Source organism: Sarcophilus harrisii, chromosome 2, assembly GCF_902635505.1.
Source record: "Sarcophilus harrisii chromosome 2, mSarHar1.11, whole genome shotgun sequence".
NCBI classification, from domain to species: Eukaryota; Metazoa; Chordata; class Mammalia; order Dasyuromorphia; family Dasyuridae; genus Sarcophilus; species Sarcophilus harrisii.
Genome location: NC_045427.1, coordinates 616,045,774 through 616,065,211, shown reverse-complemented (window position 1 = coordinate 616,065,211; position 19,438 = coordinate 616,045,774). Strand labels below are relative to the sequence as shown.

General features: G+C 52.6%; 1 protein-coding gene across 5 annotated transcripts; it reads left to right on the top strand.

Moving 5' to 3' along the window:
• The first annotated feature begins 178 nt into the window (after nt 1-178).
• Nucleotides 179-17,368, top strand: SNX33 (sorting nexin 33). 5 transcript variants are annotated; one of them, XM_031956563.1, is made up of 4 exons: nt 179-386; nt 628-786; nt 1,714-3,587; nt 16,479-17,368. In XM_031956563.1, the coding sequence occupies exons 3-4, from the start codon at nt 2,144-2,146 to the stop codon at nt 16,730-16,732; spliced, it is 1,698 nt and encodes a 565-aa protein (XP_031812423.1). In that variant the 5' UTR covers nt 179-386; nt 628-786; nt 1,714-2,143; the 3' UTR covers nt 16,733-17,368. The 5 variants fall into 5 exon arrangements, with proteins under 5 accessions (XP_031812423.1, XP_031812422.1, XP_031812424.1 ...); XM_031956562.1 differs by having other exon boundaries at nt 1,708-3,587; XM_031956564.1 differs by having other exon boundaries at nt 628-807; nt 1,708-3,587.
• The last annotated feature ends 2,070 nt before the right edge of the window (nt 17,369-19,438 follow it).

The window sequence follows — 19,438 nt, the reverse complement described above, 5'->3', positions numbered from 1 at the left end:
TACTGCTCGGCGAGATCCTAGGGAGGCCGGGCTCGCTCCCGCTCCCGGACCGGGGACATCGGCCTAGAGAGCGCAGGAACCCGGACGCCTCCTCCACGCCGGCAGCGCTCGCTCCCAGGAGCTTGAGCCGCCAGCTCCCTTCCCGAGGCGCCCGCTGCAGCTGCCGAAAGTCGCGCGGGGGCAGGGATCGGCTTCGCGCCGGCCCCCTTTTCGCCACTCCCAGCCTTCGGACCCCCCCAGCTCCGGTTTCTCCCTCCACCTCGGAGCCTTCCTGGAGCGGTTCCCCGAGGGAGAGAATGCGGGCGTGCTTGGGCGGATTTACGGCTACAAGATGGAGTGAAGGGAGCCCCAGTGCCAGCCGCGCGCCCCGAGGGCTGTGAGCGCAGGTGGGCAGCCGGGTTGAGGCCGCCCCGCTCCCCCGGCGCATCCCTCTCCGCTTCCCATCCCTCGGTCCAAACGGAAGTGCCTCTGTTTTTGCTGAACTCCTCTGGCGGCTTTCTCCCCTCCGCCCTCCGTCCGAGCTTCCCTCCCTCCTCCATCCATCCTTCTCTCCCTCCCTCCCTCTCCAATCATCCCTCCCCCTCCGGACACAAGAACCCGGAATCGCTTTTTTTTTTTTTAAACCAGCTTCTTGTAGTCGTTGCAAAGTTGAGAAGCCTCTGCCCGGGAGCTCGGCCGATCGCTGCCCAGCCGGGGCTCGGAGAGAAGCCGACGGGATCCCAGCTCGCCCCCAAACTCTCCTGCCTTTTCCTGAGAAGCAGCGCCGGGCGTGGGGGGCTGCAGTCCGTGAGTGGGGGCTGCGTGTCCGTGAGTGGGGGGCTGCGGTCCGTGAGTGGGGGGCTGCGGTCCGTGAGTGGGGGGCTGCGGTCCGTGAGTGGGGGCTGGCGTTTGTTCCCCCTCCCCCCCCCGCGCGGATTGGGGGGAGGCTCTCGTGCCCACCGCCGCCGGGGGTGGGCTGGGCCGATTTGTCGGTGTTTTGGTGATTGATGTGATCCGGGGCTTTCCTCCGCGTACTTTGGTCTGACTCCCAAGTTCCTAGCCCTTTGCTGCGAGTCAGTTTCAGGCGGGTGGAAACTGACCAAGAATTTAGCCAACAAAAGGTTCCAAAAGAACCCCGCCGAGAGGTTCCGCCGAGGCCTTTTTGGTTCCTCTCAGCTTCCCTCCCCGGGCAGGGAGGAGGGGGGTTTAAGGGTTCGGGGTTCTGAGGAGATCAGGGGCTCAAGCCAAGGGTCCGGGGGCCCAGAGGAACTTCCCCGAGACGCTTCCCCCCCGGATCCAGATTTGCTGCTTGTTCTGTTTTGATCTGAAAGTTCACGTGAATTTTCCCGAGTTCTTGTGTAAGCCTTGGATTGTTGTTGTTGTTTTTGCCCCGGGATCTTGTTGGGAAGCGGGAGGGAGGCGTCCACCCTTGGATTTATTTCAGCCTCGTTAGGTTTTCCTTTTGCCCCTCTTGGGCTTTTTGGAATTTTTAAAAAACCCCAGTTCCTAAGAAGAGGAAAGGGAAGAAAGCAAAAGCTTCCCAAGATATTCCTCCGTAAGAAAACCAACCAGTAAGTAGCTTTTGGAGGGAGGTAGCTTTTAGTTAGTTTTTATTTTAAACAATTTTTTTTTCCTGGGGCCCTGTTCCCACTTAAAAGTGCATTCTTTGGCTTCCTGGCTTCTACAGCGTTGGTCTCTAAGTGTAATTTTTTTCCCCTCTTTTGGAAGGCTCAGTGAGGAAAGAGATGTAAAATCGCTGCCCAGAACAGGCTGTGGGAAAACAAGAAGCCAGATGGAGACTGTGAGATGAGTCTCTGATGGGTGATGGTGGCCTGGCAGGACTCCCTTCTCTGGCCTGCATTGTCCCCTAGGACCAAACCCGAGCCCGGCCCGAGAAGATTGCTGGGCTCCTCTCCGGGCTATGTCACTTTCCACCAAGGGGGTGAGACTTGGTGGAATGCAAGGGCCACACTTGAACTTCTGTGCTGAAGGCGACGGGGCAGGATCGCTGGGGAGACTTGGAGACCGAGTCTGTGTGTTTCCCGATGTGCATGGCAGAAGGCCCCATCCCTATTTAAACTGACTCGGGCTCTGAGCTGCACCCCTTCCCCCCCTGCCTTTCCCCTAGACTTTCCTTCCTTACCTAGAAAATCCAGCCCCAGCCATGGCTTTGAAAGGCCGAGCACTTTATGACTTCCAGAGCGAAAACAAAGAGGAGATCAGCATCCAGCAGGACGAGGAGCTGGTGGTCTTCAGCGAGACCTCCTTGGACGGATGGCTGCAAGGTCAGAACAGCCGAGGGGAGACGGGGCTCTTCCCTGCCTCCTACGTGGAGATCCTGCGATCTCGCTCTGACTCCAACTATATGGACTATTCAAACAGTCCGGCCAGCTCTCCCAACAACGAGACTTCTTTCTACGTCACCCCCGTGGCCAACCCCGGCATCCTCTCCCATCAGGGCAGCTTCGAGGATGATGACGAGGACTGGGACGACTGGGATGACGGGGGCACGGTGGTGGAGGAGCCCCGGGGCGTCGGGCTTGGTACCAATGGGCACCCCCCTCTCAACCTCTCCTACCCCGGCGCCTACCCCAATCAGCACATCAGCTTCCGGCCCAAGCCACCCCTGGAGCGGCAGGACAGCACGGCCTCCGGCAAGCGGGGGAGCGTGGTGGGGCGCAATCTGAACCGCTTCTCCTGCTTCGTCCGCTCGGGCGTGGAGGCCTTCATCCTGGGCGACGTGCCCATGATGGCCAAGATCGCCGAGGCCTACTACATCGAGATGGGCCCCCGAGGCCCCCAGTGGAAGGCCAGCCCCCACCCCTTTGCCTGCTCCGTAGAAGACCCCACCAAGCAGACCAAGTTCAAGGGCATCAAGAGCTACATCTCATACAAGCTCACGCCCAGCCACGTGGGCTCGCCCGTGTACCGGCGCTACAAGCACTTCGACTGGCTCTACAATCGCCTGCTGCACAAGTTCACCGTGATCTCGGTGCCCCACCTGCCCGAGAAGCAGGCCACGGGTCGCTTTGAGGAGGACTTCATTGAGAAGCGCAAGCGCAGGCTGATCCTCTGGATGGACCACATGACCAGCCACCCGGTGCTGTCGCAGTACGAGGGCTTCCAGCACTTCCTCAGCTGCCTGGACGACAAGCAGTGGAAGATGGGCAAGCGGCGGGCGGAGAAGGACGAGATGGTGGGGGCCAGCTTCCTGCTGACCTTCCAGATCCCCACCGAGCACCAGGATCTCCAGGACGTGGAGGACCGGGTGGACGCCTTCAAGGCCTTCAGCAAGAAGATGGACGACAGCGTGCTGCAGCTCACCAACGTGGCCTCGGAGCTCGTGCGCAAGCACATCGGGGGCTTCCGCAAGGAGTTCCAGAAGCTGGGCAATGCCTTCCAGGCCATCAGCTACTCCTTCCAGCTGGACCCCCCCTACAGCTCGGACGCCCTCAACAACGCCATCTCCCACACGGGCAAGACCTACGAGACCGTGGGCGAGATGTTTGCCGAGCAGCCCAAGAACGACCTCTTCCAGATGCTGGACCGCCTCTCCCTCTACCAGGGCCTGCTCTCCAACTTTCCTGACATCATCCACCTGCAGAAAGGTAAGGATGGACGGAGCCGGCCCCAGCGGGGCTCAGGGAGGCAGGGGTGGGTGTCCCAGACTGTCTGGCCACGGCCTGCTCTTTTCGAGACTCTTCCCTTTGATATCTCACTACCCTTGCGAGGTAGGGGACCATTAACCCCGTTTGTCAAATAGGGAAACCGAGGTGTTGAGAGGAAGAATGACAAAGGTAGAGACTAGAACCCTTGGCAGGCTTCTCTCCATACAGAGTTTCTGGCCCTTCCTTGCTTTCGGAGGGGCTGTCAGTCCGCAGAGAACCCCTGTGGCCAGGGAAACTGGCTGCCATTTTTAGAGCTAAAAGGGAAACTTCAGGATCACCTGACCCTCATTTTACACATGAGGAAACACGTCAAGTGACTAAGTGACAGAGGATTGAAGCCCAGGGCTTCTCATCCCAGGACTTTTCAAAAAGTTCCCAGACATTCTTTTCACCAGGGCCAATTCCCAGAGAGTAAGTTCAGGCGCAGACAAGGAACAGAGAAAGGGGCGCCCACGGTAGTCAGGGGCAATGGAGACCAGCAGACCTGCTCTTCCTTCCCTGGGAGCCCCTTCCACCTGAAACCATCCGACCTGCTCCTTTCCTCTCGCCTCTCTCCTCCTGACCCCTCACCTCTCCCTCATCCTTTTCTTCCTCACCCCAAGTGAGTCACCAGCTGAACTAGGCAGGTCCCCATTGCCTGGGCAGGCAGCCATACTGTCAGGAACCCTGGCACGGACCCATCCCGGAGCTTCCCTCCCAGTGCCTCCCAGTTCATAATCACAGGGTGAGGGGACACCACCACAGGGAGAGGCTTCCCTGCTTCCTCCCGGGGCTGCGTGGGCCCACTGAGGGAATAAAGGAAGGGGAATGCTGGGCTAAGGGATATGTGGCTGCTCATAGGCTGCAGCTGGCCCTGGGTCAGCAAGGGTGCCTGAAGCTGGGCTGGGTCCCCAGGGAGAAAGCTGGTCCTGGACAGGGGCTCTCCTGGGTTTGTTCTTCCCCTTCTTTGCCCTAAAATCTTTGCCTCTCCTCCCCTCCTCACTCTCGGCTTAAATTACCTGCTTTCATTTCCTTTCAAACCTTCTCCCAGGAAGAGTGAAATAAAGAGCAGGTTGGAGTGGGGACTGAGGCTTTCTGAGACCTGCAAAAGGGGAATGAATGTTTATTGAATTAAAGTGAGGGAAAACTGGGGGGAAAAGTTGGCAGAGCAGGATGGAGGGCCCAGTCTCTGTGTCCTAGAAGCCGGGAGTTAGGCTGGAGGCTCAGCCTCTGAATTCTGTTAGCTGGGAGTTAGGCTGGAAGGCCCAGCTTCTGGGTCCTGTTACTGGGAGTTAGGCTGGAGGGCCCAGTCTCTGTGGCCTGTTAGTTGGGAGTTAAGCTGGTGGGCCTAGCCCCTGAATTCTGTTAGCTGGAGTAGATCTAGCCTCTGGTCCTTTAGATGTGGGGTTAGCCAAGAGGCCCAGCTTCTGGGTCCTGGAGACTTGGGGTTAGTCTGGTGGGCCTAGTCTCTGTCTGAGTCCTGTTAGCTGGGGTTTAGGCTGGAGGGCCTAGCCTGTGGATCCTGTTAGCAGGGGTTAGATGTGGGGATCTGCCCTTTCTAAGCCCAGAAGTATTATCTGGGCCAGCTTCATGCTCCTTTAGCTTCCACTTTATTCCCCTCCTCTTTGTCCATCTTTTTCCTCTCTCTTTCTCTGTTCCTTCCCCTTTCCCCCTTTCCTCTTCCCCTTCTCTTCCTGCCTCTTTCTGTGCTCTCTGTTCCTGTCTGCTCCTCTCCTCGTCCTTCTTCATCTTCCTTTCTTCACTACATTTTCTTCCTCCCCATTTCTTCCTTCTTTCCTCTTATTTGTTCCCTCTTCCCCAGACCTCCTTCCCTTCCCTTCTGCTTTTTTAAAAAAGACACTCCTTCTTCCCTTTCTTTTTTTTCCTTCCCCTTCCCTCCTCTTCCTCCTCTTTTGGTTCTCTTCCCCTCTTCCTTTATTCCCATCTTTCTCCTCTTCAAAGAATCCTTTCATGATTGAGGGAAGCTGGAGTGGGATGGGATGGGATGGAAGAAGGTGCAGGGCTTCCTTCTTCATTTGCCCCTTTCCTACTTAGGGCTCAGTGGTCTGAGAGACCAAGGGGTCAAGCTTTCTGCCGAGTTAAGGAGGCAGTGGGCCCGGGAACTGCTTCCAGAGTTGCCCCTGCTCACTGCGGTGATCCTGGGTGAGCCCTTACCCACGTGTGGGCTATTTCTTCATGTGAAATGATGAGACTGGATGTAGGTGACCTCTGAGCTTGGGAGCATTGAGCTTTGAGGGTCACCATTGCTAGAAAGAAAATCAGGCAAGAGTCGGGAGCCCGAGTTTTGGTTTCCCAAGTTCCACTGAAAGCAGAGGTTGTAGGTCTTGTGGCTGGGGTGGTGGCCCCCGTGGCCTCAGCTCTGCTCCTTCCTAGGAGAAGCCACGGCATCTCCACCCGGAGGAGTGGGAGGGAGAGAAGGAAGGCTTCCTCCTGTCCTCAGAGCAAAGGCCCAGAGTGACCGGATTCTTTCCATTCAGATTAAATAATCTGGCCAGAGGTGACTGAGGAGGGGACCGTGTCTCCTGGGATGGTGGGTCCTGGGGGATGGGCAGCCAGAAATGAGACTCCGGCAGAACTGAGCCTCGCAAGGTCACAGCAGAGCTTGGGCCTGACCTGGCAAGAGCTGGTTAGACCAGATCTCTGTAGGTTGGTATGTTCCTACGTGGGGGAGGCTGGGGGCGGGTGGGGAGCAGCTGCTTGGACTCTTTTCCTGTCTCTCTGTCTTAGTCTCTGTCTCTCTCCCTCTCTCTCACCTTCTCCCTCTGTGTGTGTGTGTGTGTGTGTGTGTCTCTCTCTCTCCATCTCTGTCACTGTTTCTATTTCTCTCTGTCTCTGTATCTCTGTTTCTCTGTCTCTGTCTCTGTCTCTCTGTCTCTCTTTGTCTCTCTGTCTCTGTCTCTGTCTTTCTCTCTGTCTGTCTCTGACTCTACAGGTGAGTTTGAAAGCTTTCTTAGAAGGCAGCTGATTGCTCTCTTCCCAGCCCTGGATCCCTGGGAAGGCTCGACTGTTTCTGAGCATCCCTGGGGTCTCTGAGTTGAGGAGATGATCTGGGGCAATAGGAGAAACTCAGGACTCAGAGTAAGAAGCCACTTCAGTTTGAGTCCTAGCTGTGTGATCTTGGGCAAACCAGAGGGCAGACCTCTTGACGTCTCAGTTTCCTCATCTGGAAGGTGGCAATGATAATAATAATAATAATAACACAAAGAGTTGTTGCAAGGAAAGTGTCTCATAAACCACCAAAGGTTGGAGGAATCAGAGCTATTATTCTTAGCTTTGGAGGCCGATCCCTTCCCAGGCCTAGGAAGCCAAGCAGATGATTGAATAATCCGCAGTAACTGGGTTCAAGTTGCAGTGGAAGGAAGAAGTCGGGTAAAACCAAATTTCCTGCCTGTTGGGGCGGTGCCCCGGCCCTTCTGCCCTGGCTGTCTGAAGTGGGCTTCTTAAACTCTTTCCCCTCTTGGAGCCTTTTTGCCAAAGAAATTTTTCTGTGATCCCAGCCTATAGGTAAATAAAACAGGTGTACACATTGAACATTTACTGATAATAAATCACACTTTCATGGCTCCCATATGGAGCCACAATCCACAGTTTAAAGAGCTTTGGTCTAAAGGAGCCAGCGGGAGAGGGTCAGCCCTGCCCAGGAGGAGAGCAGGCACCAAATGGTGCCCGATGCCCTTTTGTTTTATGAGTGTCGCTTCATGTCTTCCAGAGGAGGCCCCTCAGAGGATCATCTGGGGAGAACTAGGGGTACCTGGGCCCAGGACCCAGCAATGGCTCCCTCCCCTCTGGGACTGCCTGGGGGCCAGGGTTACTTTGGACTTTTTGTCTGTTGCTCTTCCCCCTAGGACTCCTTAGGTCCATAATTGTAAGCCTATGGCCACTGCACTGACTCGGGGGACTACCTACTACCTCTTTATGTAATAAGACTTGGAGAAGAGGGACTGCTTATCTCCAAGGCCCCATTCTTCATGAGGAAAAAAAATTGGGGGAATGAGAGAAACAAAAAGACAGGGGGAGAGAGAGAGAAGAGAGGGGAGGGAAGTAGGAAAAGAAAGAGAGAACAGGAAAGGAAGGAGAGAGAGATGAGGGGGAGGGGAAAGAAAGAATGAGAACGTAATTAAGAGAGAAGGGGAGGAGAGAGACAGAGACTGAACCAAAAACAGAATTTTCTAGTTTATTGAAATTTTTCTAATTTACACAGGCTTCTGTCTTTGGAGGCCCCATCTACCCAGGGGGGATTTTCTGACATCACAGGCAAGGACATATAGGTGGGGAATCCAGCCTGGCTTGTTTTTGTTCAGAATGAAAGCTTGAGAGGGTTGGGGTGAGGGAAAGTGATTGAGGTGGAGAGCTCCCTGCTCTATTCTTAGCTCTATTTTCCAGAGAGTCCTGGACACTTGGCCATTCTGTCCTGCCTATCGAATGTATCCTATGGAAGGGAGCAGTGATGAAGTGAGGATGCTTCCCAGACTTTGCCCAGCCTCAGTTTCCTTCTCTGTAAAATGAGTTTATTGGACTGGATGAAGGTTTTGTTCCCCTTCCATTTCTGACATTTATAATTCTGTGTCTGCGGGAATGATTACTCCTGTTACTTCTGAAGAGGGTCAGCCCTAATGGGGCTGTCATGGTATCCAGAAGGTCAGCAGATCAGGGCCAGTCACTGGGGAAGATCCCGGCAGGAGAGGGGAGAGGGGGAGGCCTTGGGAATATCGTGGCCATGTTCAAGGAAGCAGAGGGGTTGGGGAAGTGGCGGGAGAGGGCTTTGTTGTCCCAAGTCCACACCTTCCTTTGCCAGAGGAAGGAAACCAGGATTAGGGAGGGTGGGAGCCTGTGTGGAGCTATACCAGTGACTCAGCAGGCCAGGGTCTGGACCTGCCTTCTGGAAGGCAGAAAATACACCTCACGTTGCCAAATGTCAGGCCCAATGCAGGGGATTTTCCCATAGCCAAGTGTGGGCCATAGAATGTTAGTGCTAGAAAGGAGAATTTAGCGGTTATGTCGCCCATTTTAGAGATAAGAAAATCAACACCCAGAAATTAAGATCATACATCTGGTCAGCAGCAGGGCTGTGTCTCAATTCAGTCTGAAATCCCACTATAACTCAGCTCTCCCTACTAGAGGCAGCTATTGATGCAGTGGATGGAATGCCAGGTCCTGAGTCAGAAAGACTGGAATTCAAATTCTGCCTCGGACCCTGATGAACTGGTTAGCCCTGGAGAGATCAGTCAGCCTTTGTTTCCTCCAGTTTGCTCTGCAAAGTGACTCTAACAAAAGCCAGACCTGTGCCGCTCCAGTTACAAAGTGCTCGGCACAGTGTCTGGCACATAGTAGGTGTTTAATAAGAAAACGCATTTCCTTCACACCCAAGGGTACAGAGCCAGAAGCCCAGTTCCTAGACCTCCTTCCATCCCTCCTTCCCTCCTCTTTGTCATCGCTTTCAGATAAATTGTCTGATTCTTTTGGAGGTTTCTCTTTCTAACCTCAGCCTTCAGGCTCATGCCCCTCTTAGACTGGGGCTACTTCTTCCTTCTGCTAAATGGGAGGGTAAGGGAGAGGAACCAGACTCCTGAACTGCAGGAGGGACCAGTCACGGCCTGAGTGCTGTATTCTCAGTGGTCCTCCTTCCTCAGCAGGGAGTGGTCTCTGCTCAGCCCGACCAGCGCCCGAACCTTTGGAAATGTTTTTAGAGGCAGCCTTGGTCTAGGGGCAACAGTGTTGTATCTGGAAGGAGATGACCCAGATCTGAATCCTGCCTCTGATACTTACTTGTTGTTTGGCTAACTCTCGGGTCTCCCTTTTCTGAATGGGCATCATGAAGGTTCTGGACTCAGTTCTAAGTTTCGTGGCCCTCTGGGATGCCGGAGCCTTGGATTATTGGATCTGGATGCTGGTCTGAGCCTTGGGAGCAGTCCCTTCCCCCCTGCATGGGCAGGAGCCGGTCTTTCCCTCTGGCCCCAGGCTGCGTGGGCTCATAACTCTTACTGCCCATTTTCTCCCATCCCCGAAGGGGAAGTCTTCCATCTTCCCCATCCCTGGCCTGTTTCCGCTGCACCACTGGAAGTCTTCCTCCTTCGTGGAACAGTGGAAAGACTACAGGTTCCGAGATCTAGAATTAGAAGAACTTTAGGGGTGATCTGTGGATCTCCAGATACAGGTGGAGGACCTGACTTTGAATTCTGATTCTTCCACTGAGTAACTTTAGGCCAGTCATTTTACCTTTCAGGCCTAAAATATGTGAACTGGACCAATGATCTCCAGAGTCTCTTCTGCCTCTGAGTCCTTGATCCTAGGTCTCTTCCTCTCATTCTCCTTCCATCTTCTTTGCTCTCTGAAACTCAGGATTCCACTGGAGACACCCCATCTCTTGGCACTGTCCCCCAAACTGGCTGCTCTGTGACAGTGTAATTCTGGAGAAACTGAGCAAGACTGAGATTAGAGACCAATTTAATAGTTTATTAAATGGAGAGATTTACTGGAACCAAATGATCCATGGTTGGTCCCAGGGCTGGACGAGACTTTCATCTCAAAGAATCCAGCAGCAAATATCAGATAACAAATATAGGGTAACAAGAATAATAACATCATGGGGGAGGTACCTGGGTGGGGATGACCCAATAGGGGAAAGCACTTAGGATGACATAAGGTACTGAAGAAGCTCCTGATATTCTAATGATGTCTAAAATTGGATAAAGCCCTTCATCCCATTGAACATCTAGAGGCAATGGAATAAGCATAGCCTAAAGTCTAAGATATGAGACCTTTATCCTATCAACACCCAGAGGGAAAGGTTATAACCTGAGGCAGATAGGACTATGGGGAAACTAAGTCAGGACATCAAAAGGGAACTAGGGCACAACATTAGTGCTGCCCACTTGCACTTGCTGAGCTTTGCCACGGTCCTTCCCCTCTGCTGTTTTAATAGTGTTCCCTCTACCTTGTTGGGGGACCTTCTCCCCACTAAATGCAGTTCCTGGCTTCCAGTCTTCTGCCTGCCCAGTTCAGGCCTCCAAGCTCCTGAAGCCCTTGATTTCTTCTTCTCCAGCTTCGTTGTTCCGGTCTCCCCAAAGCTCAGCCCTGCCATAGCCATAGCCCAGCTGTTTTCCTCCTTCCCCAGCCACTCCTGCCCTGCCTTGCCTGAATGTGCCCCAGGCACCAGAATTCCTAGTCCTGGCTCTTGTCTCCTTATCTAGAATTGCAGTATCTTTACAGATGCACTAAAGGAAAGCTGCTGCACTTCCTGATAATCCAGTCCATCCCCTGCCTGCCTCAGAGTAGGGCTGCATCCAAGCTTTCTGAGATAGAGCAGCCCTATCCCATTTATTTTAAAAAATGTTTTATTGATGTCTTTTCATCACAACTACTTTCCCACCCCCTTCCAGGTTGAACCTTTTTTGTGTCAAAGAAAAACAATCAGAAACACATGACACAGAAATCTCACTGGGCAGTGTTTATCCTGGGCTGTCCCTGTTGTCTTCCACCCCTCTGCCAAGAGGGAGGAAGTATGAAAAGTGGAAAAATTAGCAAAGGATCTTACAGAGGAGACAAGGAACCCTCCTTCTCGGTGACGATCTTTTCATTTACTTTGTAGAAGTCACTGTGGCTCTTCTCCCCAGCCTGCCATTCCGCTCTGGAGCCATAGGCCTTCTCTGATTGTAATACACTTCATCATTTCTTCCTGCACAACAATATTCCAGGACATTCATATTTGTCATGGTTGTTGTTCAGTCATTCCAGTCATAGCTGACTCTTCGTGACCCCATTTGGGGTTTTCTTGGCAAAGAGGCTACAGTGGTTTGCTGTTTCCTTCTCCAGTTGCCGTTTCCTTCTCTGTTACATTCATATAGCATCATTTATTCAGTTGGCTCTCAGTTGGTGGGTGCCTCTGGAGCAGCCAGGATGTCAGGGTCCCAGCAGAAGTCCCATGCTGGCGGAAGTGGGCCAGGAGGCTGCCTCAATCAGCAGCAGGACTGTTCGGTGCCTCACGATGCACCTTTTTAGTGGAGGCCAAGTTTTTCTTGTGCCTAATATGTGCCCAACCCTGTGCCAGGCTGTGAAGGAGACAGGAGAAGATTACAATGGACTCTCCCTCCTCAAGGAGGATTCAGAGAGAAATCCTTGTGGGCTTTCCCTGGAGAAGTGGAGCTGTAAGTTAGGATGGAAAGGAACAGCTCAGAAGGGGCCCAGTCAGAAATGGCCTTGATAGGGGCAGGTGAGGAAGGAGACCAGGCTGCCTGGAGGGGATGCCCCAAGGGATGGTGTTGACTTGGGGGGGGGGGGCTTAAGATTTTCAGAAAGCCCCCCCAGGGATAAATCATAGGATTGGAAGGTGAGGACAGACAGGGACCTGAGGCTCGTTGAGTCCAACCTCTTTGTCTTACATTTGTGGAAACTGAGACCTAGGCAGATGGAAGGACTCGAAGCCGGGTCCTCTGGTGTTGTTGCCTGAGCTGAGAGCAGGGAAGCATTAAGCTGGGATCAGGCAGTAATCACTCTGGGACTTTGCAGTTTGTAAAGGAGGCTGGCAGGAGCCATGTGAGGCAGGTTGTCCAAGCTTGAACATCCCCGTCTCATAAGGAAGGAAACAGAGAGCTGGTCGGTTCACCTGCTCTGGCGCATGAGTGTCCAAGCTTAACATTGGGCCCCAGGTGTCCCGACTCCCCAGGACCGGATGGTATTTCTGTCCTGCCCACTCTCTCCAGTGTCCACTCAGTAGAATCAGGGGCCAGCAGGGGTGAAACTCGGAACTCCAGGGGCGGCTGCAGCAGCTAGAAGGGGCCAGTGGGATTTCAGCCCTTTGGGTATGAAAACCACGACCACCCACAGAACCTGCCTCCTTTCCTTATCCTGTTTACTCTGGGCTTTCAGGTTTGGCATCACTGCCCTTATATCAAGTCTGTACTTCTGGTCCCGCCCTTCAGACCTTCTACCACTTGCTCCTCCAGCCTCATTCCCCACGGCCGAGCCGGACCCTCCCTGATCCCTAAACATACATTCAATCAACAAACACTTATTAAGTGCCTACTGCGTGCCAGGCACTGAGCTAAGTTAGACCAGGTATAAAAGTGAGACAGTTCATGCCTTCTTGTTGCTCACTCCAACAACTCGGGGAGTAAGAAGGGAGCAGCCCTTGAGTGCTGACTGAACTGGAGATTTCAGCAGAAGGGGATGTCCCGCTAACAGCTCCTTTCAGCACTAGACGTTCCTCAAAGGCAGGCACAGGGTCCGATTTCACCTTTGTACATAAGAAAGGGCTTAATACTTGTTTATTGGATTGAATTTAGAAAAGTCCCAGTTCTAGCCCTATCAACCTCTAGGAAACTTCCCTTGATCATTCCAGCCACTTACATTGGTTGTACATTAGATCACCTAGATCCTGGCTCTAATCCTAAGTTGTCTTTGTCCCTTTGTCTCTCCAGCTAGCCTAAAAGCAGAGACTTTGTGCCTCCCCTCCATGAGCCATACACCTGGTAGACACTCAGTAAGCCATCCCCAGATGTCAGCCCCTCCCCAGACACAGTGAGGGCTGTCCAGCCTTTACACTAAGGCCTCCAGAAATGGGAGTCTGACTCCTCATGGAGCAGCCGCTTCAGTTTTGGAAAGCTCTGTTTCTTAGGAAGCGTTTCCTCCTATTGGTAGAACCCGATTCCCTAGAAATGGACCAGAACCCAGCTCCTTCTTGATGTGTGAGTCACCTACCATGTCCTAGTCAATTTAGCCATCTAACCTCTCTTGCAGACCTTTAGAGATGGGGAACTCATTACTCCCAGAGAGCCTGTTGCGCTGTTGGACAGCTTTCTTGGGAAATTTGTCATTATCTCTGTAACTTCTTTCCGCTGATTCTCTTTCTGACATCTGAGGCTAGACAGAACAAACCTAATCTTTTATTTTTTTTTTAACCAAATGGCAGGCCCCCAAATACTTAAAAACACCTCCTACCCCTTCTGTCCTTTCTCTGCCCAAACATCAGTAATCCTTTCACATGGCATCATTTCCACAACTAATTGTGCGACCCCAGCCAAGTCATTTAACACTTTTGAACCTTAGCTTCCTAGTCATAAAGATAACAGTAACTCCCTGGGTTACCCATAGGTTGTTGCGAAGGTAACATAAGATAAAAATATGGAAAGTACTTAGCAAAGCAATATGTAAATATCACTTTATTATTGTTGTCATAGAGACCAGCTGGCTCGTTTTATGGATGAGGAAAAAGACCTAGAAAGGGTTACAGAACTGGTATGCAGGAGATCTGGAACTTGAATCCAGATCTCCTCTAAGACCATCGCCCTTTGTAGCATTCTACCTTCTGGCTACTATGTTTCTTCCCCATCGCCTTTTTTATAGAATAATATATAATAATCATATTCTAGGTTACAAAATTACAGGAGACTAGTGTTCTCTCTCTCTCTCTCTCCATATATATATATATATACCTATTCTAAAGGCAGACAGGAGGAGATAGGACCTCTCTGGGAAAAAGTTCGCACTGGGAGACATTTTCCATTTTGGACGAGCTGGTGATTTCCTCTTTATCACAGCAGACAGCCAACATATCTGTGTCTATAACCATAGAGACTTGTTCTGGCCCTAAGAGGTTAAGTGGGCTGTCCCGAGTCACACCACTAGTAACTTCCGAGGCAGGGTTTGAATCTTGGTCCTCCTGGCCTTTGGGGCCAGTTCCAAATCCTGGCTGTGTCTGGGAGCAAGGGAAACATGATGGCCTTTGGCTATTTGTAGGGCTGCCCCATGGGCAGAGGATTAGACTCATTCTGCTTGGCCCTGGCAAGACAAACCTGGGAACATAGAGGCAGACTTGGCCGATGGGAAGGAAAAACTTCCTTAGAACTCTCCACGAGGGCAGTGGGTACCTTTTGATGGAGCAAGCAGAGAGAGTCTGGGCAGCAGCTGCTCGCTGGGAAAAGCACAGAGGAAATTCTCCCTCAGGTTTCAATTGGACTAGACCGAGGTCTCTGAAATTTCTGGGACTACTTCACAATGTATACTTTGGCGTTTTCGAAGTTTCCAAATACAAGGTCTGAGCAGAAGGAAAATAAATCAACAGCTAAAACATTCCTAAGAATGATTTGGCTCAGAAAACGCCGTTTGGGGCCTTTGTGGGCATAGACAGGACTGGCAAACTCCACCCTCTGTGGGATCTGAGGGAATGAGGGGATGGAAACCTGTCAGTGCAGCGGGTCCCCCTTCTCCCAGCCCACCTCTCCACCTGGTCATTTCCAACAAAACCCAAACCTACCTTGACATGACTGGGGTTCTGTTTGTATTTTCCTAAGCCAAGCTTCAGTCCCTTGGGCTCACTGAGGAGGACTGCCAATCTAACCTAGAGCTCACTGCTCATTGGATAATGGACTCAAGAAAAAAAAGACTTTTAAGAATCCCCAAAACTTAACTAGGAGAAATCTTTAGGGGACCTACTTTAGTGAATGGATAAGTACCATTTGTAATTGGTTTTGCAGGACTTGAAAACAATCTGTTGTTTTAATCATTTCACCCTGCTGGACTCCCTAATCTTTACCTGGTTTGAGCCTAGACTCCAAAGAGATAACCACATGTTGAATTTACATACAAATGGAATGTAAGGTCCTTGAGAGCAGGCTGTTTTTGATCCCTAACTTGCTTTTGAATAGCCCTGAGAGATCGGGAGATAACATTATTAGACTTTTATACATAAATCCAATTAGTAGGAGTCTTAAGGCAAAATTCAAACTCAAACCTCATTCTACTATCTCTAACATTTCTTTTACTGAGAATATGTGGAATCCTCTCTTTTTCTCTTTGTCTCTTTTTCTCTCTTTTTCTGTCTTTCTTTCCCTCTCTCCTCTCCCTTTCTTCCTCCCTCTCCACTCCTTTTCCATCTTCCTTCTCTCTCTCTCTCTGTCTCTCTCTCTCTCTCTCTCTCTCTCTCTCTCTCACACACACTCACACACACACACACACACACACACACACACACTTAGGGAAGGCTCTCTTTAGAATTGTAGATTTTCGAACTGGAAAGGACTTTAGAGGTCATCCGGTCAAACCCTCATCTTCTAAGTGAGAAATCTGAGACCCAAAGAAGTTGAGTAGTTTGACCATTGTTACATAGAGACAAAAGCGGGCTTTAAGCCTAGGTCTCCTGACCTGGAAGCCAGCACTCTTCCATTGGTGCTACTTGAGAAGCAAGGCCACAACTCATTCATCTGACAGGAATTACCAAGGTGTGAGTTAATATTATACCACTTCATTTTCATGGTGGTTGACTGTGATTACGCTCCTGTTGGCCAGATTAGGAAACAGACTCGAGGGGCTTGTCCAATGTCACTCAGTGAGTTAGTGGAAACCTGGAATGGGGTTAGGACCCAGACCTCCCAATTCCCAGCCCAGGGTCCCATCTTCCACATCTCATCATCTCCAAAAAATAGTTTTTGATAAATTAGCAAATATTAGTTGACAACTCCTAACATTGCTGGCCCTGTGCTGGGTAATGGATCCAAAAAGGCCAAATCCAAGGCTCCCTGAGGAGTCTGTCATCTTGCTGGAGCACCGGTCTTGCTCCCATGAAGCTTAGTGAGCCGCCCGGGGCGGTGGGTTGGGAAGGTCTCCCGTGGATTGGCAAGTGTGTAGGTCCCCGAGGTAGATGATTCCCTTTCAGTCCCACATCTGTGATTCTTGGCTCTAGCGTGAATAATCAGCGTTATCGCCGGCTGAGCCTAGATAGGGGCACCAAGACCGGGCCCAGGCCATTGGGAAAACTAGGAGCCAATGATGCCCACGGGTCAGATTCAAAGCCTCTCCTCCCTTCTCCTATCTTCCCTCTCCCTCCAATGGGTCCAGGTGCCTTCGCCAAGGTCAAAGAGAGCCAGCGCATGAGCGACGAAGGCAAGATGGACCAAGATGAAGCCGACGGGATCCGCAAGCGCTGCCGGGTGGTGGGCTTTGCCCTGCAGGCCGAGATGAACCACTTCCACGAGCGCCGGGTGCTGGACTTCAAGCACATGATGCAGTCCTACCTACGGCAGCAAATTCTCTTCTACCAGCGGGTCAGCCAGCAGTTGGAGCAGACCCTGCGCATGTATGACAACCTCTAACCCTGCCCTTGGCCTCTCGGCTGAGCCTCTGCTCCAGCCTGCCCCTTCCCCAGTGCAGTCCTCCCCAGCACTGTCTGCTCAGGTAGAGAGAGCCTCTAGGGGCTTCCTGATAGGGATGGCTGAGTCCCACGCCCCCTGCCCCTTTGTAGTTACACAGCCCCTCTCCCCCTCCCCTCCAGGAGTGGTCTGGCTACATGGCAAGAGCTCAGAGGGGCTCACAGAGACCACCTTGGTCCCCAACTGGAGCAGGACCATCCCTGCTTTGAAAAGGGGACTGAGAACGGGGTGAGAGGGATCTGGTGTCTTCCTCTTCCTTGGGGGCAGGAGCAGAGGCAGAGAGGGGAGGGAGCCTTTGGAGACTAACTAAGGCCATAGAAAGTATGGACTAGAGAGAGCATCCAGCCCCCCGCCCTAAATCTTTACCTGAACAAAGTGACAGGGCCCTGTGAATCCAGAGCATTTGTAGACATTCCTGGATAGGGTTATGGGGAAAATCTAAGCGCCCCCTTCTTTCTGCTGAAAACCTCAAGGCTTCTTCATCTGTCTTTCCCCGAACCACAGCCCCTCTGTACCCGTGGCTGGATTCTGGCCCTTGGCTCCCCTTTGTAAGAGGGAATCTGGCCAGAACCCAGAGGAGGGGTGAAGGGCCAGGATAACTGCCCACACTAATTCTTTCTCCTTCTAGCCCCGTCTTCACTGGCCAATGGGGCAGGGGGCACTGCAGCCCGACTAACACCAGGCCTTGGTGGGATTTTGCCAGGGAGCGCTCATGCCCTCGTGAGGGCTTTTCCTGGGCCCCATCCTTCTTCCCCTATCCCAGATTGTGAAGCCCCCTGAGTGACCTGCTTGGCGGTCCTGTGCATCCTGGACCCTCACTCCATATCCATAGATAACTCTGGCTCTTCCTCTGGAATTGAACTTGCCTGATATTTGTGCCCACCAGCATAATAACCCTTGGGATCTTAGATTCCACAGGTCCTTACAGACCCCCGAGTGCCTTTGGAGCTCCTTAAACCTCAAGCATAGAAAGAACCTGCCAGCTGTGCCTTCTCTGGAATGGCAGAGAATCGGTGGGCCCGCAGGCGGGAGAGCCGCCCCCTCGGAGCCCCCCTGGTGCCCAGCCCCTCTTCTCACAGCACTGTGACGCCAGCCTGGCCTCCTGAGGTGGGCACGGATGGCTCTGGTCGTTGTTTACATCCCAGTGGGAGCTGCCCACATGCCCCGCAGATTTTGGGGGGGCACAAAGGGTGGGAGGGGCGCCTGACAGTGGCCACACAGGCCCCGTGGCTGCCTGGCTGGTGCCGCTCAAGGCCTTAGGCAGCCCCTCTCGCTTGTTCTCTTTTTTTTTTTTTTTTCTCAAAAGAACTTTTACAATTAAAACAATTAAAACGAGGAGTTCATTTTTTCCTTAAGGGTTGTCTTGCTCCTCACTCTTCTGCTAATGAGCGCAGAAGCTCTAGAGGAGATAGAAGGGAGCTGGAGAGACGCGCTGCAGATGGGCCCGGTCTGGCAGGAGCAGTAATTCCTTGGGTTTTGAGCAATGCATAAGGCGGGTGGCTGGGGGAGATGGAACCCGTCATCTAGGAAGCCATCAAGAAACTAGATTGAGGGACAGCTAGAGGGCACGGTAGGTAGAGCACCAGCCCATTAGTCAGGAGGAGCCGAGTTCAAATCTGCCCTCAGACACTTAACACCTCCTGGCTCTGTGACCCTGGGCAAGTCACTTAATCCCAGTTGCCTCAGGAAAAAAAGAAAACTTGAGAAGGGAGTGCATGGACCCTCTTGTTGCTGCCTCAGAAACCCCCGGTCCTGGGCTCATACAAGCGGCCTGGCCCCTCCACTGCTAGAATGAGTTCCCTGGCTTGGAGGGAGGGGAGGCCTGGGACACCTGTCTGGAGACTAAGAAACAGTTAAAAATCCCTATGGTCGGACCACTTCACTGGGGTCTCTATTCAGCTCTCGAAGATCCAGGCCTTGGACCTCGGCTCCAAGTTGGGAGGCAGATGAAACATCTGGGGAGCGAACAAGATGGCCGCTGTCCGCCCAGGCCTGGGGTTTGGGCAGATACCCGGGAAGGGGGGCGTTTTGCCGTTAGCTCGAGAGCCAGTCACTCCGGGCCTCAGTTGAATTGTAAAGTGCAAGGGGACAGGTTTCTAATATCTTCCAGTTACACAAAGGGGATTCTCGAGGTGCCCAAAGGACTGCGGATTCATCCACCTGAGCTGCAAGGAAAGCTCAGAGGGTGTCAGACCAGCCCTTTCATGCTGTAGCTGAGGAAGCTGAGGACCAGGGCATGTGATAGGCCAGAAGCTGCCCCCCTAGTCCCCCAGCAGAGACTGAGGAGGAAGCTCTTCATGCACTGGGTTCTTGGAGGGAGCAGGGTCGGAGCTGGCCCTTAGAGAATGAATTCGCTTTGGCTGGGCACTGGGGAGGGGGAGGGGTGGGCAAGGAGGGGGAGCCGGCATTGGGCTAGCAGGGCCCAGCAGGAAGGATGGAGCTTTATTTCTGTTAAATAAAAACCTGAAGTGCTTCCTGTGCTCTCTGCTGGGGTTACAAGCATTAAAAAAAAGTAATTCCTGGCCCAGGGAAAGGGCCCGGCAGATTCAGAAGGACATACTATGCAGCGAAAGGGGTAGGAAGCCATCTGAGGAAGGGGACCGGCCTTTCAGCTGGGGAGAGGCTTTGGAAGGCGTGAGGGGGAGGGGG

Bases quoted from the DNA above. Each gene is read 5' to 3' on its own strand.
- SNX33 (XM_031956563.1), top strand. From the start codon at position 2,144: ATGGCTTTGAAAGGCCGAGCACTTTATGACTTCCAGAGCGAAAACAAA. The intron at 3,588-16,478 runs GTAAGGATGGAC...CAATGGGTCCAG, and splicing joins CATCATCCACCTGCAGAAAG to GTGCCTTCGCCAAGGTCAAA.